Source organism: Armigeres subalbatus, chromosome 2 (genome assembly GCF_024139115.2).
Source record: "Armigeres subalbatus isolate Guangzhou_Male chromosome 2, GZ_Asu_2, whole genome shotgun sequence".
NCBI lineage: Eukaryota > Metazoa > Arthropoda > Insecta > Diptera > Culicidae > Armigeres > Armigeres subalbatus.
In genome coordinates, this window is record NC_085140.1 from 208,744,447 (window position 1) to 208,766,606 (window position 22,160).

The following is a 22,160-nucleotide window of genomic DNA, read 5'->3' on the forward strand; positions in this document are numbered from 1 at the left end:
TTTGACAGATATCGAATCATTTTGCCTCGATGTCTTATTGGAATTGCTGGGTAGCACCAGCCATTTTTATGACTGGGTTATGGGCTAATTTTCGAACTGTCACTTTTAAGTTTAATTCTCCAAATGAGACAGTGCCTAATAACCGGGATCAGACACTCGGAATTTTTCGGTGTTGCGCTTGAAGTCTCCATCGGTGTGTAGAGTTCTAGGTATACAACTGAAAAGACACTAAGCCAGTCGCTGTCAGTAAGCAGTTTTGTGAGTTTTTCCGTGCATCTATCTGTCAGTTGATTTTTTGTTTCCTCATGTCAACATTCGTAAACATTAATGCTGTCCAATGAGCAACTCGAAGTAGCTCGAAGTTGTTCCCGTCCTGCTCGTTCTTTTTTGTCAACAAATGGGCATGAGCAGGACGAGGAGAAACTTCGAGCTACTTCAAGCTCTCATTGGACAGCACTATTATCTTCAACCTCTTCCTTGCGTATCGTACTCTGTGTGTTTTGTATGTATAAACTGAAATTATTACTTAGACCCCGAGTTTGATTGGTAAGTCTTATTTGAAATAATCTGCTGATATTCAAAATGTAGTTTTGTAGTTGTTGCAGATCCAGTTTGCAGATCAGCTCAAATCTTTCCTGTATCACCCCTTACCCGCCTAGTATTGAACAGGTCGGAACGACGCATGAAAAGCATCGACTAGATAAATTTCGTCATTTTTGTTGCATATGTCCGGAAGTTGGTTGTTCAGCAATAGCATCTCTGGCAGTAATAAGAAATTCTCAGAGAAACTTCCCGGTAATCTTCGATGGGTGTGCATGACAGTTTATCGCTATCGAACATTGTACTCTCGAAGCAGAAAAGCGTTTTCAACAGCGAATATAGCACTGAGGAAATAAGTTCTGTGGATCAGTTAATGGTTGCGGGTGAGCTTCCTTCACGAAGTAAACATGCGCGACGGAGTGAAAAGGGGTCGTTCAAAAATTACGTCCAAGGTTTGAGGGGGGGAGGGGGTCCGAATTTTGTGACAATTTGTGACAGGGGGAGGGAGGGGGATCGTCTTTTGTGACGTCCACCCTAAAAAAAAATTGAAAGTATTTTAGGGACAATTTGCATTTTAAAAACCCGCATAATAAAAAACAACATGTTATATGGTCAGAATCATTATTACAATGTAAGATATAGCTTCACAGTTTACGTTGCGGTTATCGAATACTTTTCGATCGATTCAACCATAACTGCTCGACAACATCACTAAATGTCAACATATAACATGCTGTCTCTAAAATGTTCTTTATTTCCTGCATTATATGTCAACATTTTATCATACTGTTGAGCGAAAATTTTGCACGCGAAAACAGACGATTTTTTATGGTGACATAACTTAACAACCCATTCAACATATTGTTATTTGTCAAATAACCGTACCACAAACTGTTAAAACTTTATATGAGATTGTTCATTTACAGTTGTCAACAGTAAACGATACTGTTGTCGACCGCACGGAAAAATATCCATGTACAGTTTGTAATTATGCGGGAACATACATTCAAATTGTTAGTAAGGGACATAACTCACTATGCTATTGTAAAAGTAGTGTAGGAAAATGAAAAACTTAAATAATCACCAAAATAAAAACTGACACATGTACGTACAGGGGGAGGGGGGTTCATTAATTTGTGACAGTTTGTGACATGAGGGGGGGAGGGGGGTTGAAAATTCCGAAAAACGATGGACGTAATTTTTGAACGATCCCAAAACACAAAACCGGGACAACGGCAGATCCCATTTCCGCATCAAGGTAACCGATTCGTTCACTTTCGAACTGTTGCACATTCGTTTCGACTTGTTCGCATTGCCTTTTACTGATGTGGGAAAAGTGAAGGTGCCTTCTTACGCTGATGCGGGAATCCAGATAAAGTTTAAAGATAGGTATGTGATTCTGTGGGCCACGATCGGCTAATCTATGCTGGGTGATTGCAATAAAAAAACATTAGAGACCTCTTCAACGTAACTATGCCAACGTTGCATCACTTTCACGCCCTTTTACTGAATGGCATATACTAAAGGTTGGTATCGTGTTCAAAAGAAATTTCTTTTTCTATCTCAATCCCATGTTAAATTCCGTTCACTGAATCGGAAAAGTAAAGAATCGAAAGAAAATTCTTACAACAGTATCCACATGAAAAGAACAAAAAACAAAATTGGCATTTGTAAGGTTCCCACACAAAGTAATGGGAGCTGTCACTTTACTTTCGGAAAAATATTCTGCTCGATTATTCCGTAAGTAAAAGTGACAATTTGCTCCATGCAGATCAGTTGTCAAAATTCCTCTTGGTAATATTGAACAAAATTCCGTAACCTCTCTACTTTTTAAGTCGATACTGGCCTTAATGGAGGAATGAAACAGGAATATATACATTGACTATAACACAATAATATGTCAATTGAAAAATAAGGCAACGACCAGGTGTAGATGTATACGGTGGTGACTACGTAACTACGAATCATATCATGTTGCGAATAGTTTTATTCATAAACATGTTTGATCAATGTCAACGGCACATCTGCCAGCTCCCTACAAGCTGAATGACACCCAAGATATCGACCAAATTTGAGCCTAGTCAGTCATAAAAAACCCTCCTGCCAATAATAGAACAAAACCTGCCAATGCCGTCATTCCCCCTGTTTTCGTAAAAATGCTCTCAATGCTCTACAGTTATTCTTCCACGATATTCGATTGATTTAAGTGAAATGAACTTAATTTTGAGTTGTTTGAACTTCATTTTGGGTTGTCTGATCTAACCGTGTAGGTAGACGGTTTGACAGTTCAGGGTCTGTCTCAATTGGATAATTAAACTGAAATTAAACTTAAAAGTGACATTTCAATAATTATCAAATAACCCTGCTCGCAGAGCAAGATTACTTTTGACAGATATCGAATCATTTTCCATCGATGTTCTATTGGAATTGCTGGGTAGCACCAGCCATTCATATAATGGGGTGATTTTTTAATCTTCGAACTGTCACTTTTAAGTTTAATTCTCCAAATGAGACAGACCCTCAATAGGTAGATATGGCTTCACTCTTTGCGTAACTCTATATATAATAGACTCTGGATCTGTTGAAGTTAACACCGTCGTGTGTCCTCTTCTTATTTTTACTTGGATTCGTCTATTAATATTCATGAAACGTTATCAGATTTTTGATAAAGTACGATCTCAAGGTTATGATATATTTTGACAACGAATTTTACTGTTGAACATCACTTTTTAGTTCATCGATTTAAATAACTGCCATTGATGTTTTATGTTTGTATTTGCGTAAATAATAAAATAAATTTGTCGGATTAGAGAAGCTACACTGTATTTCTTTTTATACCGTGTATGCTGTCAGCTTATAAATAAAAAAAAAGTAGCAATGCTGTCAGAATAGATCTAGAAAGTTTCAGTCGTTTCAGTGATCATCTTTGTAATAATATTTAATTAAAATTATTCGTGCTCTCAAACAGTGATTTTATTTCACAAAATCATCAGATATTGAAACATTACAATGACAAGCACAATAAAGTACGACTGGTACCAAACGGATAGGGCGGTCACAGTAACCGTTTTGCTAAAAAATGCTGCTGAAAAAAACTATTCCGTAGCGCTCGAGCAAAACCAAATTGTGCTCAATGCCGACGGAATCGAAACAATCACGATCCATCTCTGGGACGCCATCAATGTCGAGCAAAGTTCGCACAAAGCCTTCCCCAGCAAGGTCGAGATTAAGCTGTCCAAACTGGTCGGCCACCGTTGGGAAGCTCTGGAAAAACCCGAAGCAGTAAAATCGGCAGCAGCCGAGTCGACAACTGCGAAGAAAAATCACGATTGGGACAAAATTTCGAAGGACATCGAAAAGCAGGAAGCGGAAGATAAACCTGAGGTATGTCGTACACTGCGAAGCTTCTTTTTATATTTAGAACAAGGGCATTTCTTCAGCCACCGAAAGAATAATAATAATCAGTATATTGAGATTGAGATTGAGAGATTTTGAAATTTTGGAACCTCAACAATCAACATGTATATCTTTTTTTAAATCCTATTTCAGGGAGAAGCAGCTGTCCAGGATCTATTCCGAAAGATCTATGCTGACGCCAATGAAGACACCAAAAAGGCCATGATGAAATCATTCTACGAATCCGGTGGTACTGTTCTGAGCACAAATTGGGCCGAAGTGGGTGCCAAGACCGTCGATGTGAAGCCGCCCGATGGCTGTGAGTTCAAAAAATGGGATTAGAGCGGATATGATTCGACCAGTAAGTTATTCAGAATGCGTTTGAGTTTATCTAATTTTAATATGCGATTGCTTCTTTTGAAAAACGTTCCAATCAAAATTAAATATTGAGAACAAAACAAATGCATTTCAAGTCTTTGCAAAAATAAGACGTAAGTCGCATCGATTTTTTCTTTGTTGGATAAGGCTTGTTGTCCATATAGCAAGCTTTCAACGTTACGAATTATGCAGGGTACTTGCTACTGTGGGCATCGAATCTAAGAATAAAAATGAGGTGATTCATTTTGGGCAAACCCGCTGCATGTCACTTTTATTAAGAAAATTCCGTTGAACAGAACTTGCGACTTACGTCCTTTTTCCTTCCTTGATTTTTATTTATTTTAACGGAAAGAAAACCTTCATAGTATTATTATAATATTGTTCTGCAAGCTGTTCCATAGGTTTGTTCTTGATCCCGGCCAAAACTTCAAGCACTTGACTGTAATATAATTTGGATGATTACTAAATGCGCATTTGCAGAATACAAACGAATCATACTTACGTTATCATGACAGGTTCACAACGCCCAGCAATAAGCATGTCTTTGTCCCATTTTTCTTTCTTTTTCACTGCGGGAAATTTAGTCTTTATAAACTTAGATCCCGCGTGAGAAGGACGAATTTCACACCAAGGACTATCGGTTTCGACCATTATTCGGTCATCGGGGATATCAGCCGCTACTTTCAAATTATCCTCCGTTTTTAGCGAACAACCATTGAGGCCTAGGTAGAAGCCAAGTTCTATCAATTTTTGGGCATTTTCAAGTGATCCGTCAAAGGTATGAACCACTCCTCGTTTAGGTATTCGGTCCAAGTTATTCATTAGAATGTCGAAAAAGTCATCGTGCGCATTTCGGCAGTGTAGAAACAGCGGAAGTTGGTACTTTTCAGCCAATTTCAACTGTTGTTCAAAGTACTTCTTTTGAGTATCCTTCTCGCAGAAATTTAATCTATCGTAATCTAAACCACACTCCCCTATCGCCACTACTTTGTCCCTATGTTGATCTATTTGATTGCACAGTGACGTCATATATCCATCAGGATCGGCTTCAAACTCGCCACATCTGGTGGGATGACACCCAACTGTTGCATATAACTTCTCTGTAATGAAGAAGACGTTTTTATCTAAATAAATATCTGAATATTATCGAATTTCATATGATAAATCTCTCAATCATGCAGAACTTGTTAAGGAAGGAACCAATAGAAACTAATTTCACCTACCATGTGTATTGGCAATTTGAAATGCTTGTTCGCAGTCGAAAATCGTGCCACAGGTGATGATCACTTTCTGTAAGCCGGCACTCCAGCCTCGTTCTAGGACATTGTTCAAATCGGCTTGATGCTTTGCGGATCCATTGTAGACACCCTGGAACATTGGGTCTGTTAGATTAGCACCGATATCTGCAAATAGTTCAACTGAATCTGCTCTTAAATCAATGTGAAAATATGGCATATTTACCTATTATTTTTATCATACTGCGTACTTTTATGAAAGAACTTGTAATCATCAGAGAGAACCATTAAAAGAATAACAGACAAATATTAATTTATTTAATAGATTTTTCAAATAATCGGTAACTTTTTCTGATGCTCTTTTTTTTTTTTTTCTTTGAGTTTGTCTGTCGACTGGCTAAGACCAAACGTATAGGTCCATCTCGCCCACTGTTGTGACTGTTGTGTTTATATTTTGATTTCCTTTTCCGTGTGCTTTTTTCCCATATAGTTTTCTTCGGGTCTGTTGTCTTGTTTCAGATTTGTAGTTTTGCTTCTTTCACAAAGTTTATCACTTGCTTTAAATCACTTTCACAGTTTTCTTCGAGTATCAGCTCTAGTGGTTTCATGTATTCTAGCACTCCGTATTTTATTCTGATTTCGTTGTGTCGAGGGCAGTCATATAGACTGTGATTTAGGTCTTCTATCACTTCGCACCATTCACAAAGTTCGTCGATCTCCCACCCCCAGGTGGCCCGTCTATCTTTCGTCAATGTGTGACCGCTCCTTATTCTGCTGATGACCCTTATTTCGGCTGTGTTAAGTTGTAGATCCTTGAACCAGATCTTTCTTCCAGGGCTATTCATAATGCGTGCGTGTTGTCGTCCCTTTTCGCGTGACTGCTCTTTGTAGTTTCTTACCCAATCTTCCCACACTTCACGATTGCTTAAGATAACTGCATCGTTCAGTGTGATACCGTTGAAGAAGGTTTGTTTGTGATTACTTTTTTCCACCGCTAATTGATCCACTTGTTCGTTTCCCACTATTCCGACGTGGCTTGGAATCCATTGAATTTTAATGTTGGTATTCCAGGCTTCTTGAAGTTCTTTATATATTTCTCCGACAATATAGTTCGTCTCCAAACTGTCTTCATTAAGCAGCATCTCGCACGCACTACGCGAGTCGGTGAGAATAACTGTTTTTCTGTAGTCGTTCGTTTTGACTAGCTCAACAGCTTTCAAGATGGCAAGCAATTCCACGTTTGTTATGGTGAAATTACTGTTTATGTTCTCCGCTATAGAGTTCCCGTTCGTTTCGTCTAGCACTGCAAAGGCCGTTCCTGTTGCCGTCTTTGATCCGTCAGTGAAAATTCGGTTGAACCCCTTGTAGGTGGTGTGTATTTTCTCCTGGTAAAGTGTTTGCCATCCATTTCGACTCATGTTTCCCTTTTTGTATTTTGGTTCTCCTAATGTCGTGCGTACTATTTGAGTGAAATCAAGTGTTTGTACGTACCGTGGTATTTTATGTCGGACTAGATCCTTATCTGATGGATGTACTTGATAAAGGATATCCATATGTTTGTCAGCTGTCTCGGTTAGAAAGGAACCGTTTCCCATTTCTTTGTTTAATGTTTCTGATATGAACTTGTACAGAGGTGTTTTGAAGTATATAGCACGAACCAGCTCTCTTTTCGCTAAGGCTTCAACTCGATGTTGCATGGGCATTTGGCCTGCTTCTGCCAACATCACATGGACTGGTGTACTGGGAAGATACCCAATTGCTTGCCTGATGACTGTATTCTGCATAGTTTGGAGTTTTTGAAGGTTGGTCCTGGCTGCGTTCCCGTAAATAGCTGCTCCGTATTCTAATCGGCTCCTAACAATAGCGTTACCTATTTTGATTAGGGTTTCGGGGTTGGCTCCTCCCGACTTTCTTGACAACAACTTCATTAAGCCCATTTTCTTTCCTGCCTTTTCCCGAATGTCCTCTATGTGTTTGCGGTGTCTTAGTTCTCTGTCCAGCGTGTACCCTAGGTATTGGTGCGTATTGACTACGTCTATCTTCTCATTATGGATTTTCACCTTGATGTGGTCTGTTTTTTTCCGGGAGAAAGGGATCACTGCCGATTTTCGGGGGCAAATTTTAAGGTTAAGCGCACTAAGTTTTTCATAAAGTGAGCGTAGTAGCCTCGATGAAATTTCTGCTGCTAACTCCAGTGTCGCAGCTGCTACAATTAACGAAAAATCGTCTGCAAATTGGACTAACTCTCCGTTTTCTTCTGAGATTTCGTGAAGCGAAGCCGTGTACAAGTTAAAGAGGATTGGGGAAAGGGGGCATCCTTGGGGAAGTCCTTCGGATACTTCTACGTTGATGTTTTCTTCTTGTGTCTCCATTGTCATTTTTCGGCTTCTCAGATATTGATACAGCCATGAAACAATTTTTTGGGGCACTCCCATATCTGCTAGGATCCTTAAGAGTTTCGTTGTGTCTACTGAATCATACGCCATTTTGATATCGATGAATGTGACCATTACTTCCAGATATTGTTCCTGGGCTTCGTGGATTTTGTTCACAATGTATGCAATACAGGTGGATGCCGACCTATGCTTTCTGAACCCAAATGACTGGTTCGGGATCAGCTATTTATTTCAGCTATTTCTATTAGCATGTTTTTTATAATACCGTTTATAAGTTGTATTTCTACATTTAGGAGGCCTATTGGCCTCTTGTCGCTTGGCTGCTGGTAGTTCCTACTCTTCTTCGGGATTGGGCGAACTTCTGTTTTCCGCCACTCCTCCGGAATATCCTCGGTGACGAAAATTTTGCTAAGCATCTCCCATATTTTGTCCTGCATTCCTCCATTGAGCTGTTTGATGATGTCGTATGAGATACCACTCACTCCCGGTGCGGAGTAACTCTTTTTCCTCTTTAAGACTTTAAAAAATTCCTCACTTTTGATGCCCATCTCGTAGCCTTCCAGTAACTCTTCGGTAGTACACTGTGGAAGGGACACCTGCTTCAATTTGTCCTTGAAATAATAGTCCATGAACTGCTTCCCTTCGTCTAGCGATACTTCCAGTCTTTTTTGGTGTTTTCCTGTTAAAGCTGTGTCGATTCCTTTAACCATGTTCCACAGTTGTCTTGACGGTGTAGATTCGTCGACCTTCTCCATCAGACTCTGTACGTACTTCCTTTTGGTTTTCCGGACTTCTTTTTTGAATAGAGCTCTTTCTCTCTGTAGCTTGAGATAGTTTGTCCTGGTTTTGTTCACGTTGTAGTTCCTTAGGGCTCCTCGTTTGATTTCGTACAATTCCGCAATTTCTTCAGTCCACCAGGTTTTCAGAAAATTAGCCTTCTTATTTCTGACGCTGAACGATGCTCTTGACACTGCTTCTTGAAACACTTCAACCATTTCTTCTGGTGAATAAATGAATTGAGGCCTAATGCTGTTCAAGTATTCTGCTACCTTTTTTTTGTTGATTCTCCTTACAGTCTTCTTTACCACCGGGATCTCGCTGCTTATCTCTACCTTAATGGACATATGTATGCTTCCAAAATCCTCCTCTACTACTTCCCATGATGTTTTCCTTGCCACGCCAGACGTTACAAAAGTTAGATCTATGGCCGATTCTCTGGCTTCAGGTGCCGTTATAACCGTCGGGGTTCCGTCGTTTAGAACCACCAGTTTCGATGTTTCCACCAATTCGTTTACAATTTTTCCTCGACTGCATGAGGCGAATTTTGGACTCCACGATACGTGGTGCGCATTTAGATCCGCTCCCACTATTGTCTCCCCTTCCAGATCCTCTAGGAAATTGAAGAAGTTTGTTATGTCTTGTCGGAAATGTCCGATACTGCTGGGTGGATAGTAGGCTGATACGATGTTTAAATGTTCGAAACCTTTGGTGATCCTCAGTCCTACAACCTCTAATTTGAGGAAGTTTGGCATCGATAATTCTTCGAATTCGATATCTTCATGCACAAGCACTGCTACTCCTCCGTACCCCTCGGCTCTTCGTGTGGAAACCATTCGATGCGCTTTGAAAATGAAGCTTTCATTGGCTTTTAGCCATATCTCCTGAAGGATGGCGATTTGGAAGTTGTTTGAAGTCATGCACGTATATAGTTCTTCTCGTTTTTCCGTTTGTCTGATGCTTTGTATATTATTTTGGAGAATTTTTAGGGTCTTATAATCCATTGGTCGTTCCTGTGTTGGCATTGTTTTGACTCTGATTCTCGATTTCCCATTCATTGTTGAGAATGGTCTCAATATCCATGCTGACTTCAATTAGTAGTTCGTCTGTTTCGATTTCTGTTCTCTGTTGTTGAATTCTTGTTCTCAATTTGTCCCGCAAGACTACGAGAGACCTCAACCGCTCCTTTGCGTTGCAAAAACGGATGAATTCCTTCCTTAGGTCTGTGATGAACGCTTCGAAATCCGTTGGCTTGAACGGGTTCCCTGTTATCGCTGGCTCGCTATTCTCTGCACTGCGTCTCCTTCTTGTGATGTTCCTCCGGTTTTCTGCCACCTGTTCATGGTGATTTGGTTGATTTTGTTGCCATATTCGGTTTCGCTTCGGGCCGGTTCCAGAGTAAGTCCCAAGATTGGACTCTGTTTCGCAGAAGTCTGGAAAATCTCCCTCATCGGCGAGAACAGCAAAGCTGTTATGGTTTCTTGAAAAATCTTTTTCCGCCTCCGCAAAAGGTACTCGCTTCTTTCGCATGTTATCCAGAATTTTCATCCTTCGGTTCCTTTCTGGACATCCTCTGTTATTGGCTTCATGTTCTTGCTTGCAGTTTATGCATCGAGGTCCCCGTTGACAAGATTCATCGTCCGCTTCATGTCCTTGTCCACATTTTCCGCAGATGGTTCTCCCGTGGCATTTTGTCTTTGTGTGACCAAATTTCCAACAATTTCCACATTGTTTTACTGGGAAGATGTATAGGTACACTCGGAAGGGTACTCCATAAATTTTGATCAAACGGGGGACCTCTCGTCCTTGGACCGTGACCTTTAGGCTGTTGGTGTTTACCAGTTCCTGGTCCCGATTTCTCTTCTTCATCCTTTCCACTTTAATCACCGGAACTTCAGCTACCACATTAAGTTGTGTCTCTCCCTCTTCGAAACTTTCTGGTACCCCGGGGACAAAGCATATCGTTTGATTCTGAATTTTCGGTGTGTAGATTTTTAGATTCCTTTCTGACAGATTCACTTTCTTCACCGCTTCGTAATCGTGGGTCGATAGTAGATCGACCTTGAATCTGAATCGTCCTATTTTCGTGATTTCTTTGTAGTTCCTAAAACCAGATTGGTGAAGGAACTTTCCTACCTCCACTGGATGTTTCGGTATATCTTCATCGAAGATTAGAGGTTCCAGGTAAACCGTGCTACAGTTCCTGTCGTCTGTTCCTTGTGAATTCGCTTCATTCATTCCCGTTGTGTTGCCGTTCGATTCTTGCACCTTCGTTCCTTTAGTTTTTGGAGCCGTTGTTCGACTTTTTTTTTGTTCCAGGATGCGTCGTCCTTGAGCCCCCTGGCTGTTCTGCGATCTGGTCTGTGCAGCCACCGCTGTCGATGTCCTCGTTTCCTTCGCAGTCTTCGACATTCTGCCTTATTTATTTATGAAAAACACTTAAAATTACGCTTTTTCTCTTCTTCTTAAATTTTTAATTGAATCTTAAAACTAATCTTCTTTTCACACTAGCACTAATTTTCTTCTCTTCTTTATTCTCTGCTATTTCTCTTTAGATTTTCAAACGTAACTTTAATTTATTCTTCTCTTTTTCTCATTTAACACTAATTTTTCTTCTTTTTAGGTTATGGCACCGAGAATTGCCACAGCGTTCTTCTCACACGGGTCCCAATCTGTTGGACCGCACTTCACCGGCTCCTTGCCGGCCTCCAAGCTTCCTGACACGGTGGTCCTTTTTCCGTCCACCAAAAGGAACCTTCAAAAGCACTCTTATATCTAAAAAAATATTTTTATCGCTGGCACTTATCCGATTAAAAATCCGTCGATCGAACCGCTAGCACGTTTTTTTTCAAGCTCACTTTTTCTGATGCTCGAACAAAAGAGGTTATAAACAACACAGCGGCAGAACATATGTTAGCTTTTTGTTTATTGGTAGACATCAGGTCTCAAGTAGACATCATTAGAGATGTCGCAAATTAATCGATTACTTCGATTAATCGATTCATCGTTGTGATAATCGATTAATTTTGAACCGATTATTACCCAACGATTAATCGATTCAATAATCGAGATGAATCGTGAGTAATCGATTAGTTACTAATCGATTAATCAGAATTTTACGACATCATAAGGATGTCGAAAATTAATTGATTATTTCGATTAATCGATTCATCGTTGTGATAATCGATTAATTTTGAATCGATTACTATACAATGATTAATCGATTCAATAATCGACAAGAATCAAGAGTAATCGATTCAATAATCGACAAGAATCAAGAGTAATCGATTAGTAACTAATCGATTAATCGGGATTTTACGACATCTCTAGACATCATCAGGATTCTGTTCTGTCACGGGGAGACCTCGTCAGTGTCACATGCAAAGGATCAGGGATGCCAGATGATATTTTCAAATGTCTTCACAGTCGTTTAAAAATGCGATGTCAAATAATGAATCGAAAATAACGTCGATTGTCAAATAATGAATCGAAAATAACGTGAGTGAAAATAATTCATAAAAATACAAATATTGCACAAAAATACACATATTGCACAAAAATACAAAAAAATGCATAAGAATACGTCATTACACGAAAAATTCGAAAAATCATATTTAATGCACATAATGCAAAAAAAAATCTTCAAATAAATCGAAATGCAAGTAAAATGGTCATTACGCGAATTCAAAGTCTTTTCGTAATTTAATACAATATTCACTGTACACGCACACATCAAAGAAAACAAAACGGCATTACTATAGCTTTGCCCACTGAGTGGAAGAATTCCCTCCCCTATTTTATTCATTCCATTTGAAACTTATTTCAACAACCAGGTCAACAGCAGATGCTAAAATGTTTACAAAATCATGCAATATGGCTGGCGGATTTTCACCGAGACGTGTTTACAAATATCGTTGCGCCGCATGCCAATACATATTTACCATATTGATTCGTTGATTGCGAGTGATTGTAACATAATTAGGAATTAGATAATCGTTCGAAAATGATGAAAATGTTTTAAGCAAATAAAAAATAATCACATTTTTAGACGATCCCCACCAGTGCGTAAATAAAGCCAAAATAGCAACCTCTATCATGACGCGAACTCGCACCGGTCGTTGGTAAACGGGTTTGGGAAATGTAAACGCAACCTTCGGTGAATAGCGAGTTGGCAAATTTGGCGACCCGCTCCAACCGTTGCCAAACCATCACACGGAAATATAAAGTAACCCATAAATAAAAAATCTGCGTCTGCTGAAAAATTGTTCGGGTACTCATCATCAAAACCATTGTGATGGAGGTCAGTTTAGTTTGGATTTCAACTGATTGGCGGCGCTAGTGCATATGAAATAACCTGATAGGTTAGATATCTCGAAATCTGGAATTTTTAGAATATTGGCGTCTTCTACAAAGTTGTTCGGTGGTCCAAACCATTTATGATCAACGCAGGTTTAGATTAAGATATAACCGCTTGGTGGGGCTAGTGTATAAGAAATAACCTGCTAGGTTAGATATTTCGAAAACTGAAATTTTTAGAATATTGCCGTATTCCAAAAAGTTGTTCGGGTGGTGAAAACCGTCATGATGCAAGCAAGTTTAGTTTTAAACACAATCGCTTAGCGGCGCTAGTGTATAAGAAATAAACTGATAGGTTCAATATCTCAAAATCTGGAATTTTCAGAATATTGCCGTATTCTACAAAGTAACTTGCCATAAGACGAGTTCGTACAATTCCATTTAATTCCACCACTTGGTTGTACCTTTGACAGATACTACAGTAAGACCATCTTCAGTGTCTCGTACTTGACTCGATTCGACTCAACTCGAGCGCCAATGAGTATTTATTGCGGTTTCAAACTAAACTTCTGGTTTTGACTACCCTTTTAAATCTTACATAATAACCAACCTAAAAGATAACAGGTTATTTCTCATGCATTAGCGCCGCTATGCGTATAATTTCCAAACTAAACTAGTCTCCATCATAAATGCTATGGCTATCCGAACAACTTTGTAGAAGTCAAAATCTTTCTAAGTCTTATAGATCTCGAGATATCCACCTCACTAAATTATTGCATATAAGCTAGCGCCACCTAGCAGATGTGTGTCTAGCTAATCTGATAATCACAAAATGCATTACGCACATATTTATATTACAAAAGTTGGAGCGCGTTCTGAAAGATTTGAAAATAAATAATATTTTTTCCTGATTTTATTTATTTCCGTGTTTGCCTCAATAGCAACCGGATATTCACCACCGGTGCGAAGCATGATTGCACTTCAACAACCTTGATAGAAACAACCGGTGCGAGGACAAGTGCATAAATAAAATATGAACGCATTTCGTCCCTATACTAGACACTCATTTGGATACACATCGGTGGGGATCGTCTAAGACACATCATGGATTACTTTTGATTACTAACTAAAACAGCTGTTTTGATCTGTCTCATAAAATGCTTTATAATCGAGCAGACTATTTTCAGTAAACGGAATTTAACATGGGGTTTGGGTAGAAAAAGGAATTTCTTTTGAACACGATACAAACTTTTACAAGGAAAATGATAGAAATGTAACGTCTGAACAGGTACAGTGATTAGCAACGAATGAGTTTATTAATGTACAAAAATACAAAGCTCACTATGATAACATCTCCCCTTGAGTTGGTATTTGTATAACACCTAAAATCTTCCGGTCTTCATTCAGTTTCGGTCCAGGTAACGCTTTCGTCAGGATATCTGCTACTTGCAGATTGGAAGCCACATGTTCTAGTTTTATCGCCTTCGATTCAATTTGTTCACGAACGAAATGGTGTCTGATATCGATGTGCTTTGTTCTCGCCGAATAACCCATCTCTTTCTCAGCCAAACAGATCGAGCTTTTGTTATCACACTTTATGACCAAGGCATCGTCGATGTTGTACAGCTCACGAAGAAATCCTCTCCACCAGACGGCTTCTTGAGTAATTGTTGAAAGAGCCATGTACTCTGCTTCAGTGGTCGATAGAGCCACCGTGGCTTGTCTCTTGGAACTCCATGAAACAGCTCCGCCACTCTGGAGAAACACATATCCGCTTACCGACCGTCTCGTTTCTGGATCGTTTGCCCAATCAGCATCGCTGTATCCGAAAAACGTCGAATCTGCCTCCCGTCTGTACGTTAGCTTGCACTGTTTGGTACCTCGTCAGCTCACGAAATGGTATCTGCTTCATCTTCTCTCTCTCCCTCATTTCGAGGGCTCATCGTCTTCAGTAATCGCTGGTTCACATCCAGCGGAGTCGATACCGGGTTGCAATCACTCATATTAAACTTCTCGAGTAGCTCATCGATGTATCGTTCTTGAACGATCGAAATTGTGCAATTTACCATGGTGACTCGCAACCCCAGAATCTGCTTTGCTGGCCCTAAGTCCTTCATCTGGAATTCGGCACACAACTGACGCTTCATATCGTCGACCAACCCTTGGTCGTTGGAGAACAAAAGAAAGTCGTCGACGTATACTGCTATGATGATGATTTTATTGTTGATCACCTTGTGGTATACACACGTATCGAACTTTGAACGCTTCATTCCCATTTGCTTCAGTTTCTTATCCAGTTTGATATTCCAAACTCTGCTTGCCTGCTTAAGCCCGTACAAAGCTTTCTTCAATCGGCAAACTTTCTTTGACGCCGTCTTGCACTGGAATCCCTCAGGTTGTTCCATGAATATCTCCTCGTCGTCCAGATCGCCTTGGAGAAATGCTGTCACAGCGTCCATTTGGTAAACGATGAGGTTCAATTGCGCGGCCAGCGCAAGCAGATGACGAATCGTGGCAAAACGAACAACAGGCGAGTAAGTTTCGCTGTAGTCCACTCCTTTCACCTGTGAGTAACCCTTTATCACCAGTCTTGCCTTGTATCGGTCGATAGTGCCGTCCGGGTTGGTTTTGATCTTGAATACCCATTTATTTTTCAAAGACTTCCGTCCCTTTGGAAGATCCACAAGACACCATGTCTCGTTAGCACACAATGCGTGGTATTCGGATTCCATTGCTTCAATCCATCGATCACGATCCTCTCGTTCTAACGCTTCTTTCACTGTTTCAGGGTCCTTGGTTATCTGTGGAATAAATTCCGGCGAGAGATAGTTCACGATATCGATGGATCGATTCATCTTGCCTTGGATTGGGCGCTCCCAATCACTGTGCCCATTATCATGTTGCATTTCAACAGCTACTTCTTTTGAATGTGACGGGAGCGCGGTGCTATCCAAGCTCTCGAACAACAAATTACGTCCCCCATGGCTGCGTTGGCACTGTGAAATTGCGAAAACTTGAGGCAAGATACTGTATGTAACTTTAAAATCATCATACTTGCCTGGAAATCTGCGCTCCCTCCCGCTGCGCCTCATCGTAGGTTGTTGAGAAAAAATGCGAGGGGAGCGCAAGCGGCTGTTGCGAGTCTAGTGACTCTTCTAGTACACTACCCGCCGGCGAACAGTAATTCTCCCTTTCAGTGCGGCTTGCACCTTTATCGTAGTCGACTCCTCCATGGTGATCACCATCCATGATTTCTGGCTGATCAGTTTCCCAGAAAATCATTGGTTTATCGGTTTCTTCCGCAATCGATACCTTCGATCGCGAGCGCTCATCAAGAATCACCACATCACGGCTCTCAAAAACTTGCTTACTTTCATGGTTGTACATTCGATAGGCCTTAGAACACTCCGAATAGCCTATCAGAATGCATGGTATTGACTTGGGGTCCCACTTCGCACGCTTAACCTTCGGAACATATGACATTGCTCTTGCTCTAAAGACACGTAGATTTGATAAGTCCGGTTTTCTTAACGTAAATTTCTCAAAGGGGGTCATCGGGATGCCCTTCGTGGGCGAACGATTGATGAGGTAGACAGCTGTCGATGCTGCTTCTGCCCAAAACCGTTTGTCCATCTTTCCTTCGAACAGTAGACATCTAGCTCGCTCCTGAATCGTCCGGTTCATGCGTTCAGCTAGCCCGTTTTGCTCCGGATTGTGAGGCACTGTTGTCTCGTGACGAATGCCATGCGTTTTGAGAAACTCGACAACATGTTTACCAACATACTCTCCGCCGTTGTCAGTCCGTAGGCACTTCAATTTTCTTCCGGTCTGGGTTTCGGAATAGGTCTTGAACTCCTTGAACGCTTCAAACACGTCCTTCTTGGATTTCAGAAAATAGACGAAGGTCATTCGGCTGGCATCATCGATAAAGGTGACGAAATACTTGTTCCCGCCAAGCGAAGGCTTCTCCATTGCTCCGCACACGTCCGAGTGAATCACCTCGAGGACCTCTCTTGCTTTTGAGCCGCTGGACTTGAATGGTGACCGTTGATGCTTCCCTTCGACACATGGAACACAAGTTGACATCTTTCCATTCGGAGTTTCCATTCCTGTCACCATGGCAGGTAATCGCTTCACGCTGTCTACGTTTAAGTGGCCCAACCGTCGATGCCAAAGCTCCAGATTGGTGGCAGGACGTGCCACACATGCACTTGATTGACCAACCTGATTCAGTTGATATAAGCCATCCTTCTCACGCTCCGTAGCGATAACTTCTCCCGTAGACTCGTGTTTGACTTCACACGCATCTTTGGTGAAATTGATGCAATAGCCTTTCTGACAGATGCGACTTACAGATAGAAGGTTCACTGCAAGGTCTGGAACACATAAAACGTTAGTGACATCTAGGCTACAGCACTCACCATCCACTTCAGCGTTTAGTTCGACATTGCCTACGGCCACAACCGCTATCTCGGATGCGTCTGCCACGTAGATAGACTGCGACACCTGCTTTGCGCCTACAAGAGCAGCCTTGTCCCTACACATATGGTTTCCCTACACATATGGCGCCTCGGAAATTCTTTTCGTTCTTGAAACTCGGTTTCTGTGGGCATTCCGACGCGTAGTGCCCAAGTTTCTCGCACTTGAAACATTTCATGTTTGATTTGTCCTTTTTCTTGACCACTTGTTTCGGACACGACGTTGCCAGTGCTCCACTTGATCCGCCAGCCCTAGAACCAGACTCGATCGACACGTCCTGCAGAATCTTCGATTTTACCCAATCTGCCGTCCACTTGACTCCTGACGCGTCCATGCCCATGACCATTGGCTCATATCTTTTCGGTAGTCCCATCATGAGAATCAACGACATCCACTCGTCGTCGAGCGGGAAACCAATTTCTTGAAGTTTCTGGCTCGTTGTCAAAATTTCGTCCACATACTCTTCAACGGATGAACAGTCTTCAAGCTCCAATCTCATCAGCTTCCGCAGCAGGCTAATCTTCCTATACTTCCCGCTGTCCTGGAACGCCGTTCGGAGACTTGTCCAAGCTTGTTTGGCTGTTCGAGCGTTCTGAACCAGACTGTAATTGTACCTTTCGATACTCAGGCAAATCGTCGCTAAGGCACGGTCCGAGAGGTCGTCACTGATCTGAACGTTGTCCGGAGAATTAATGGCACGCCAGGTTCCTTCCTTTATCATTACCATCCGCATTCCGAACGCCCACGCCGCATAGTCGTCACGGCCTTTCAGCTTCTCCAGAGATTGATGGGACACGCTGTTGTTTGGAACTCTCTGCTCGCACACTCTTGCTTGCTGACTTCCTCCACCGTCCACATTCCTCTGGCTGCCAGAACCGTTGACTTGAGCAGAATCACGAACATTTTCAATCGCAACGTCGTCTTGAGGTGGTAATACTCCATCTCCCGTTCTTCTTACGGACATGTTTCAGAAAAAAAAACTTCTTGATAAAAATTTTCACTTTCGGCTTGTTATCGGCCGGTTGCTAGGAGCTATCCTGGGCTCATAATCTGATAGAAATGTAACGTCTGAACAGGTACAGTGATTAGCAACGAATGAGTTTATTAATGTACAAAAATACAAAGCTCACTATGATAACAGAAAATTCTTCTAAATTTTCACTGAAAATTCTTTCAAAAATCCACGGGAAATTCAAAGAGTTTCACATAATATATGCCCATTCTCGACGTGTATTTAGAGGAATGTCACATGGAAATGTCGAAAAGATCAGATGAATTCTGGATAATATCTGGATCTTGCTAAATGGTTGATAAGTCTAAGCGTATTGAATGTCTTCAAGTATCTTCAAATAAGTAGATTAGTCTTCAAATACTTTGAAAAGCTCACGAAATAAATGTCTTCACAGAGATTCAAATGTCTTTAAATTTAAAATGTCTTCAAAATGTCTTCAAATCTGGCATCTCTATGGATGCCCGAATAAAAAATACTGTAGAATAACAATACAATTTATTGTAACATTACTATTAATAACATTAAATTGGCAATAGATTATATTGTAAATGAAACCATAGAAATACATTATAATGTATTGTTATGAACCATTTACTCAAATGTAAATGAAGTTTTCACAATCCAGTTTTCCGCGATCGGTAATGGCCGCCAGCTTGCCTGCGGGTTAGTCTCTGATTTGACGTTTCTGGAGGTCAACTGCACCCACCATTCGAGCATTTTGATCAATGTGGTATATAAGAAGGATTGAATTCACTGAATCAGCACCTTCTTATATGCCACATTGGTCAAAATGCTCAGAGCGGTGGGTGCAGTTGTATTGTATTGTTATTTATTGTCAACAGGTGAAATGGTCACCCCAATGACCGTTTACTTAAAACTAAATACATTAGTATTGTCAAGATTAACATAAAACACGTCTGAAATTGCACTTATTAGTTTCTCGTGACACATTAAAATTAAACACAGAATAACATCTATTGAATAGGCGAGACATGCTTCGTATGGGCTCGTGTAGCCCATAGTTAGTTCTGGATGCAGGAAGATTGAAGAACGAGTGCGTTCGGAGGTTACGGCGGCGTGTGTTGATGTCCAGCATGCTAAGAAGCATTTGGCAGTCGTGGTCCTTGAATGTCATTTTCGTATCGACCAAAACACCTAGGTCTTTGACTGTTGATTCTCGTTGAAGCTTTTTATCTGCCAAAGCGTATTCATGCTGGAGAAGAGAGTGTTTGCGTCCAAAAGATATGACCGAGCATTTAGCAACATTGAGCGTCATTCGGTTGATACGGCACCATTCTGCAAAGGATTCAAACTGTTGTTGCAGAAACATTGCGTCTTGAGTTTGCTTGATACAATAATACAGTTTCAAGTCGTCGGCGTACGATAACTTTAGACATTTCAAAATAAAGTTGACGTCATTCATATAAAGCAGAAACAGAAACGGTCCAAGATGACTACCCTGTGGAACGCCGGAACGGACTACAAACGGTGAGGTAATGTGGTCTCCAATTTTCACCGCCATACTGCGACCTGATAAATAGGATTGAAGCCAGCTGAGCAGAGCGTTATTTATGCCTAATTTGTCAAATTTTGCTACGGCAATCTGGTGATTCATTTTGTCGAATGCAGCAGAAAGATCTGTATAGATTGCATCCACCTGATGGCCATTCTCTATTTGTCTTATTACAAAGGAAGTGAAGCACGCTAGGTTAGTGGTCGTTGAACGTTTGGGCATAAACCCGTGTTGGTCGTTTGAAATGTAATGGGCGTAGCTTGAAGTCAATTCGCCAAGAACAATCAACTCAAATAGCTTGGAAACGGCGCACAGCGCAGCTATTCCCCTGTAGTTTGATACGGTCCTCTTGCAGCCCTTTTTGAAAACTGGAAATACATATGACTGCTTCCAGCACACCGGAAACACCCCGGAAGTCAGCGAGAGGTTGAATACTGCAGTAAGAGGTCTGACAAGCGACTCTGCGCAACGTTTAATAACAACCGATGGGATACCGTCTGGGCCGTATCCCGTGGAGGATTTCAACTTCTTACTGGCAGCTATTATTGAATCGTTTGTGATGACCAATGGCTGTCTAGCGGCAGGAAGACTGGGAACATTCCTAGTGGCAATAACTACATCTTGCGGGTCGAGATACTCATTAGTAAATACACTACTGAATTGAGTACGGAACAAATTAGCAATGTCGTTGGTAGTTTGGGCTTCAGATGAACCGTCAGTCATCGTTGAGGGCAATCCAGATTCCTTCCGTTGTTCGTTGACGTACCGCCAAAAGCTTTTGGGATTATTCCTGAGACGACTTTGCAAACGATTTTGAAAGGCGTTATAGAGGTGATCGTTGAGTTGCTGATATTCGGAGTTGGCCTTGATATAGCTAGCTTTTGTAGAGTCCGTACGATACTTGCAGTGTTGTCTGAGGGCCGCGCGTTTGACTCTTTTCAGATTTTTGAGATGAGCGTTAGACCAGGCTGGTTTGACCGGTTCTGGTGTGGATCTCACGGGAACAAACTGGTCGATGGCGTAAAGTAGTATGTTTGACATGGTCGAAGCAGCTAGGTTGACGTCAGAATCTCGAAGAGCCGTATCCCAGTCAACTTGAGCAAGAAAGGCATTCATCCCGTTAAAATTGGCCTTGTAAAAGTCATATGAAATGCTTTCAGACGGCTCGTGGAAGTTATGGAGCGGTTTTATCTTGAGTTGCATCTGGACGGGAGGATGATGTCTGACAATCTTGACGAGCGGTGATGGGGCCTGCATAACCGAACAGCTCCCGTGGAGTTCGTTGCTGATGAAAAGCAGGTCAAGTATTCGGTTGTTTTCATTTTCCACATCATTCATCTGGTTCAGTCCAGCTGTGCTGTACGCGTCAAGCAGCAAACGAGACGTCTGGCCGATCAGGGATCTCGATTGTTGACCTCCAGAAATGTCAAATCAGAGACTAACCCGCAGGCAAGCTGGCGGCCATTACCGCTCGCGGAAAACTGGATAGAATGTACGGGTTGTTAAGTATCGTAACTATACAAAATCTGAGATTTTTCCATACATTTTTTTCGTCACACAATAGAGTGTATGGTTAATATATTGTTGAAATATGCAAACAAAACTGTTCAAAATACAATAGATTATATTGTATTTGTATAGTAAAACAATACGATTTTTGATTTCTCAGTAGTGACAGCTTTACTGTTCAACAATGCAATTTAAAGGGAAAAAATGCATATTTGGCGCTATGAGGCAAATATTGTTATATAGTTTATATGCAATGTAAAAAAACGTTTCAAAAGTTATCAATGTATGAATCTAATGTAATGTTCTGATAGGCTCTCAGTAGTCAATCTTTTTTACTGAGTTTTCTTCAATAACTGATGACAGCTGAAACATTTTTCTCAGCGCGTGTTTTTGTTCATCGTAATGGCATCATGCTGCACATTTTTTTAACGTTGCCGCTGCCGAAACTAACAAATTTGGTCGGTCTGGACTTAATGCCTCTTCAACAAAACCTGACTGGTGAACCTTGTGATAATTGTGTGCAAACAAATTGCTTCCTAAAGATGTACACACTTATTCTCAATTTTCTTGTTCGGTAATTTTTTTACGGTTCTGCGCCGCAAACCATAAAAATTACCGAGATAATCAGC

At 41.1% G+C, this 22,160-nt stretch overlaps 3 protein-coding genes across 4 annotated transcripts; 1 reads left to right on the plus strand and 2 right to left on the minus strand.

The window, feature by feature from the left end:
• The first annotated feature begins 3,415 nt into the window (after positions 1-3,415).
• Positions 3,416-4,398, plus strand: LOC134211566 (protein SGT1 homolog). Its single transcript, XM_062688551.1, has 2 exons — positions 3,416-3,924; positions 4,090-4,398. The coding sequence occupies exons 1-2, from the start codon at positions 3,550-3,552 to the stop codon at positions 4,276-4,278; spliced, it is 564 nt and encodes a 187-aa protein (XP_062544535.1). The 5' UTR covers positions 3,416-3,549; the 3' UTR covers positions 4,279-4,398.
• A 155-nt stretch (positions 4,399-4,553) lies between these two features.
• LOC134211564 (deoxyribonuclease TATDN1) lies at positions 4,554-7,508 on the minus strand. Of its 2 annotated transcripts, XM_062688549.1 has the most exons (4): positions 5,776-5,936; positions 5,538-5,717; positions 4,817-5,414; positions 4,554-4,753 (listed from the first exon to the last, which is right to left on the minus strand). In XM_062688549.1, the coding sequence occupies exons 1-4, from the start codon at positions 5,822-5,824 to the stop codon at positions 4,651-4,653; spliced, it is 930 nt and encodes a 309-aa protein (XP_062544533.1). In that variant the 5' UTR covers positions 5,825-5,936; the 3' UTR covers positions 4,554-4,650. The 2 variants fall into 2 exon arrangements, 1 of the variants encoding a protein (XP_062544533.1); XR_009979040.1 differs by lacking the exons at positions 4,554-4,753; positions 4,817-5,414 and having other exon boundaries at positions 5,548-5,682; positions 5,776-7,508.
• An 8,929-nt stretch (positions 7,509-16,437) lies between these two features.
• Positions 16,438-18,461, minus strand: LOC134209531 (uncharacterized). The gene is made up of 4 exons (XM_062685510.1): positions 17,662-18,461; positions 17,440-17,555; positions 16,597-17,394; positions 16,438-16,511 (listed from the first exon to the last, which is right to left on the minus strand). The coding sequence occupies exons 1-4, from the start codon at positions 18,459-18,461 to the stop codon at positions 16,438-16,440; spliced, it is 1,788 nt and encodes a 595-aa protein (XP_062541494.1).
• Positions 18,462-22,160: the final 3,699 nt, after the last annotated feature.

What these genes read in the sequence shown, in the direction of transcription:
- LOC134211566 (XM_062688551.1), top strand. Translation starts at nt 3,550, where the DNA reads ATGACAAGCACAATAAAGTACGACTGGTACCAAACGGATAGGGCGGTC. An exon ending in AAGCGGAAGATAAACCTGAG is followed by an intron (nt 3,925 to 4,089) that starts GTATGTCGTACA and finishes ATCCTATTTCAG; the next exon opens with GGAGAAGCAGCTGTCCAGGA.
- LOC134211564 (XM_062688549.1), bottom strand. Translation starts at nt 5,824, where the DNA reads ATGATTACAAGTTCTTTCATAAAAGTACGCAGTATGATAAAAATAATA. An exon ending in CAGTATGATAAAAATAATAG is followed by an intron (nt 5,718 to 5,775) that starts GTAAATATGCCA and finishes AACTATTTGCAG; the next exon opens with ATATCGGTGCTAATCTAACA. An exon ending in TGTGAACCTGTCATGATAAC is followed by an intron (nt 4,754 to 4,816) that starts GTAAGTATGATT and finishes ATTATATTACAG; the next exon opens with TCAAGTGCTTGAAGTTTTGG.
- LOC134209531 (XM_062685510.1), bottom strand. Translation starts at nt 18,461, where the DNA reads ATGTCCGTAAGAAGAACGGGAGATGGAGTATTACCACCTCAAGACGAC. An exon ending in TCAAACATGAAATGTTTCAA is followed by an intron (nt 17,556 to 17,661) that starts GTGCGAGAAACT and finishes CCATATGTGTAG; the next exon opens with GGACAAGGCTGCTCTTGTAG. An exon ending in ACTAAACGCTGAAGTGGATG is followed by an intron (nt 17,395 to 17,439) that starts GTGAGTGCTGTA and finishes TATGTGTTCCAG; the next exon opens with ACCTTGCAGTGAACCTTCTA.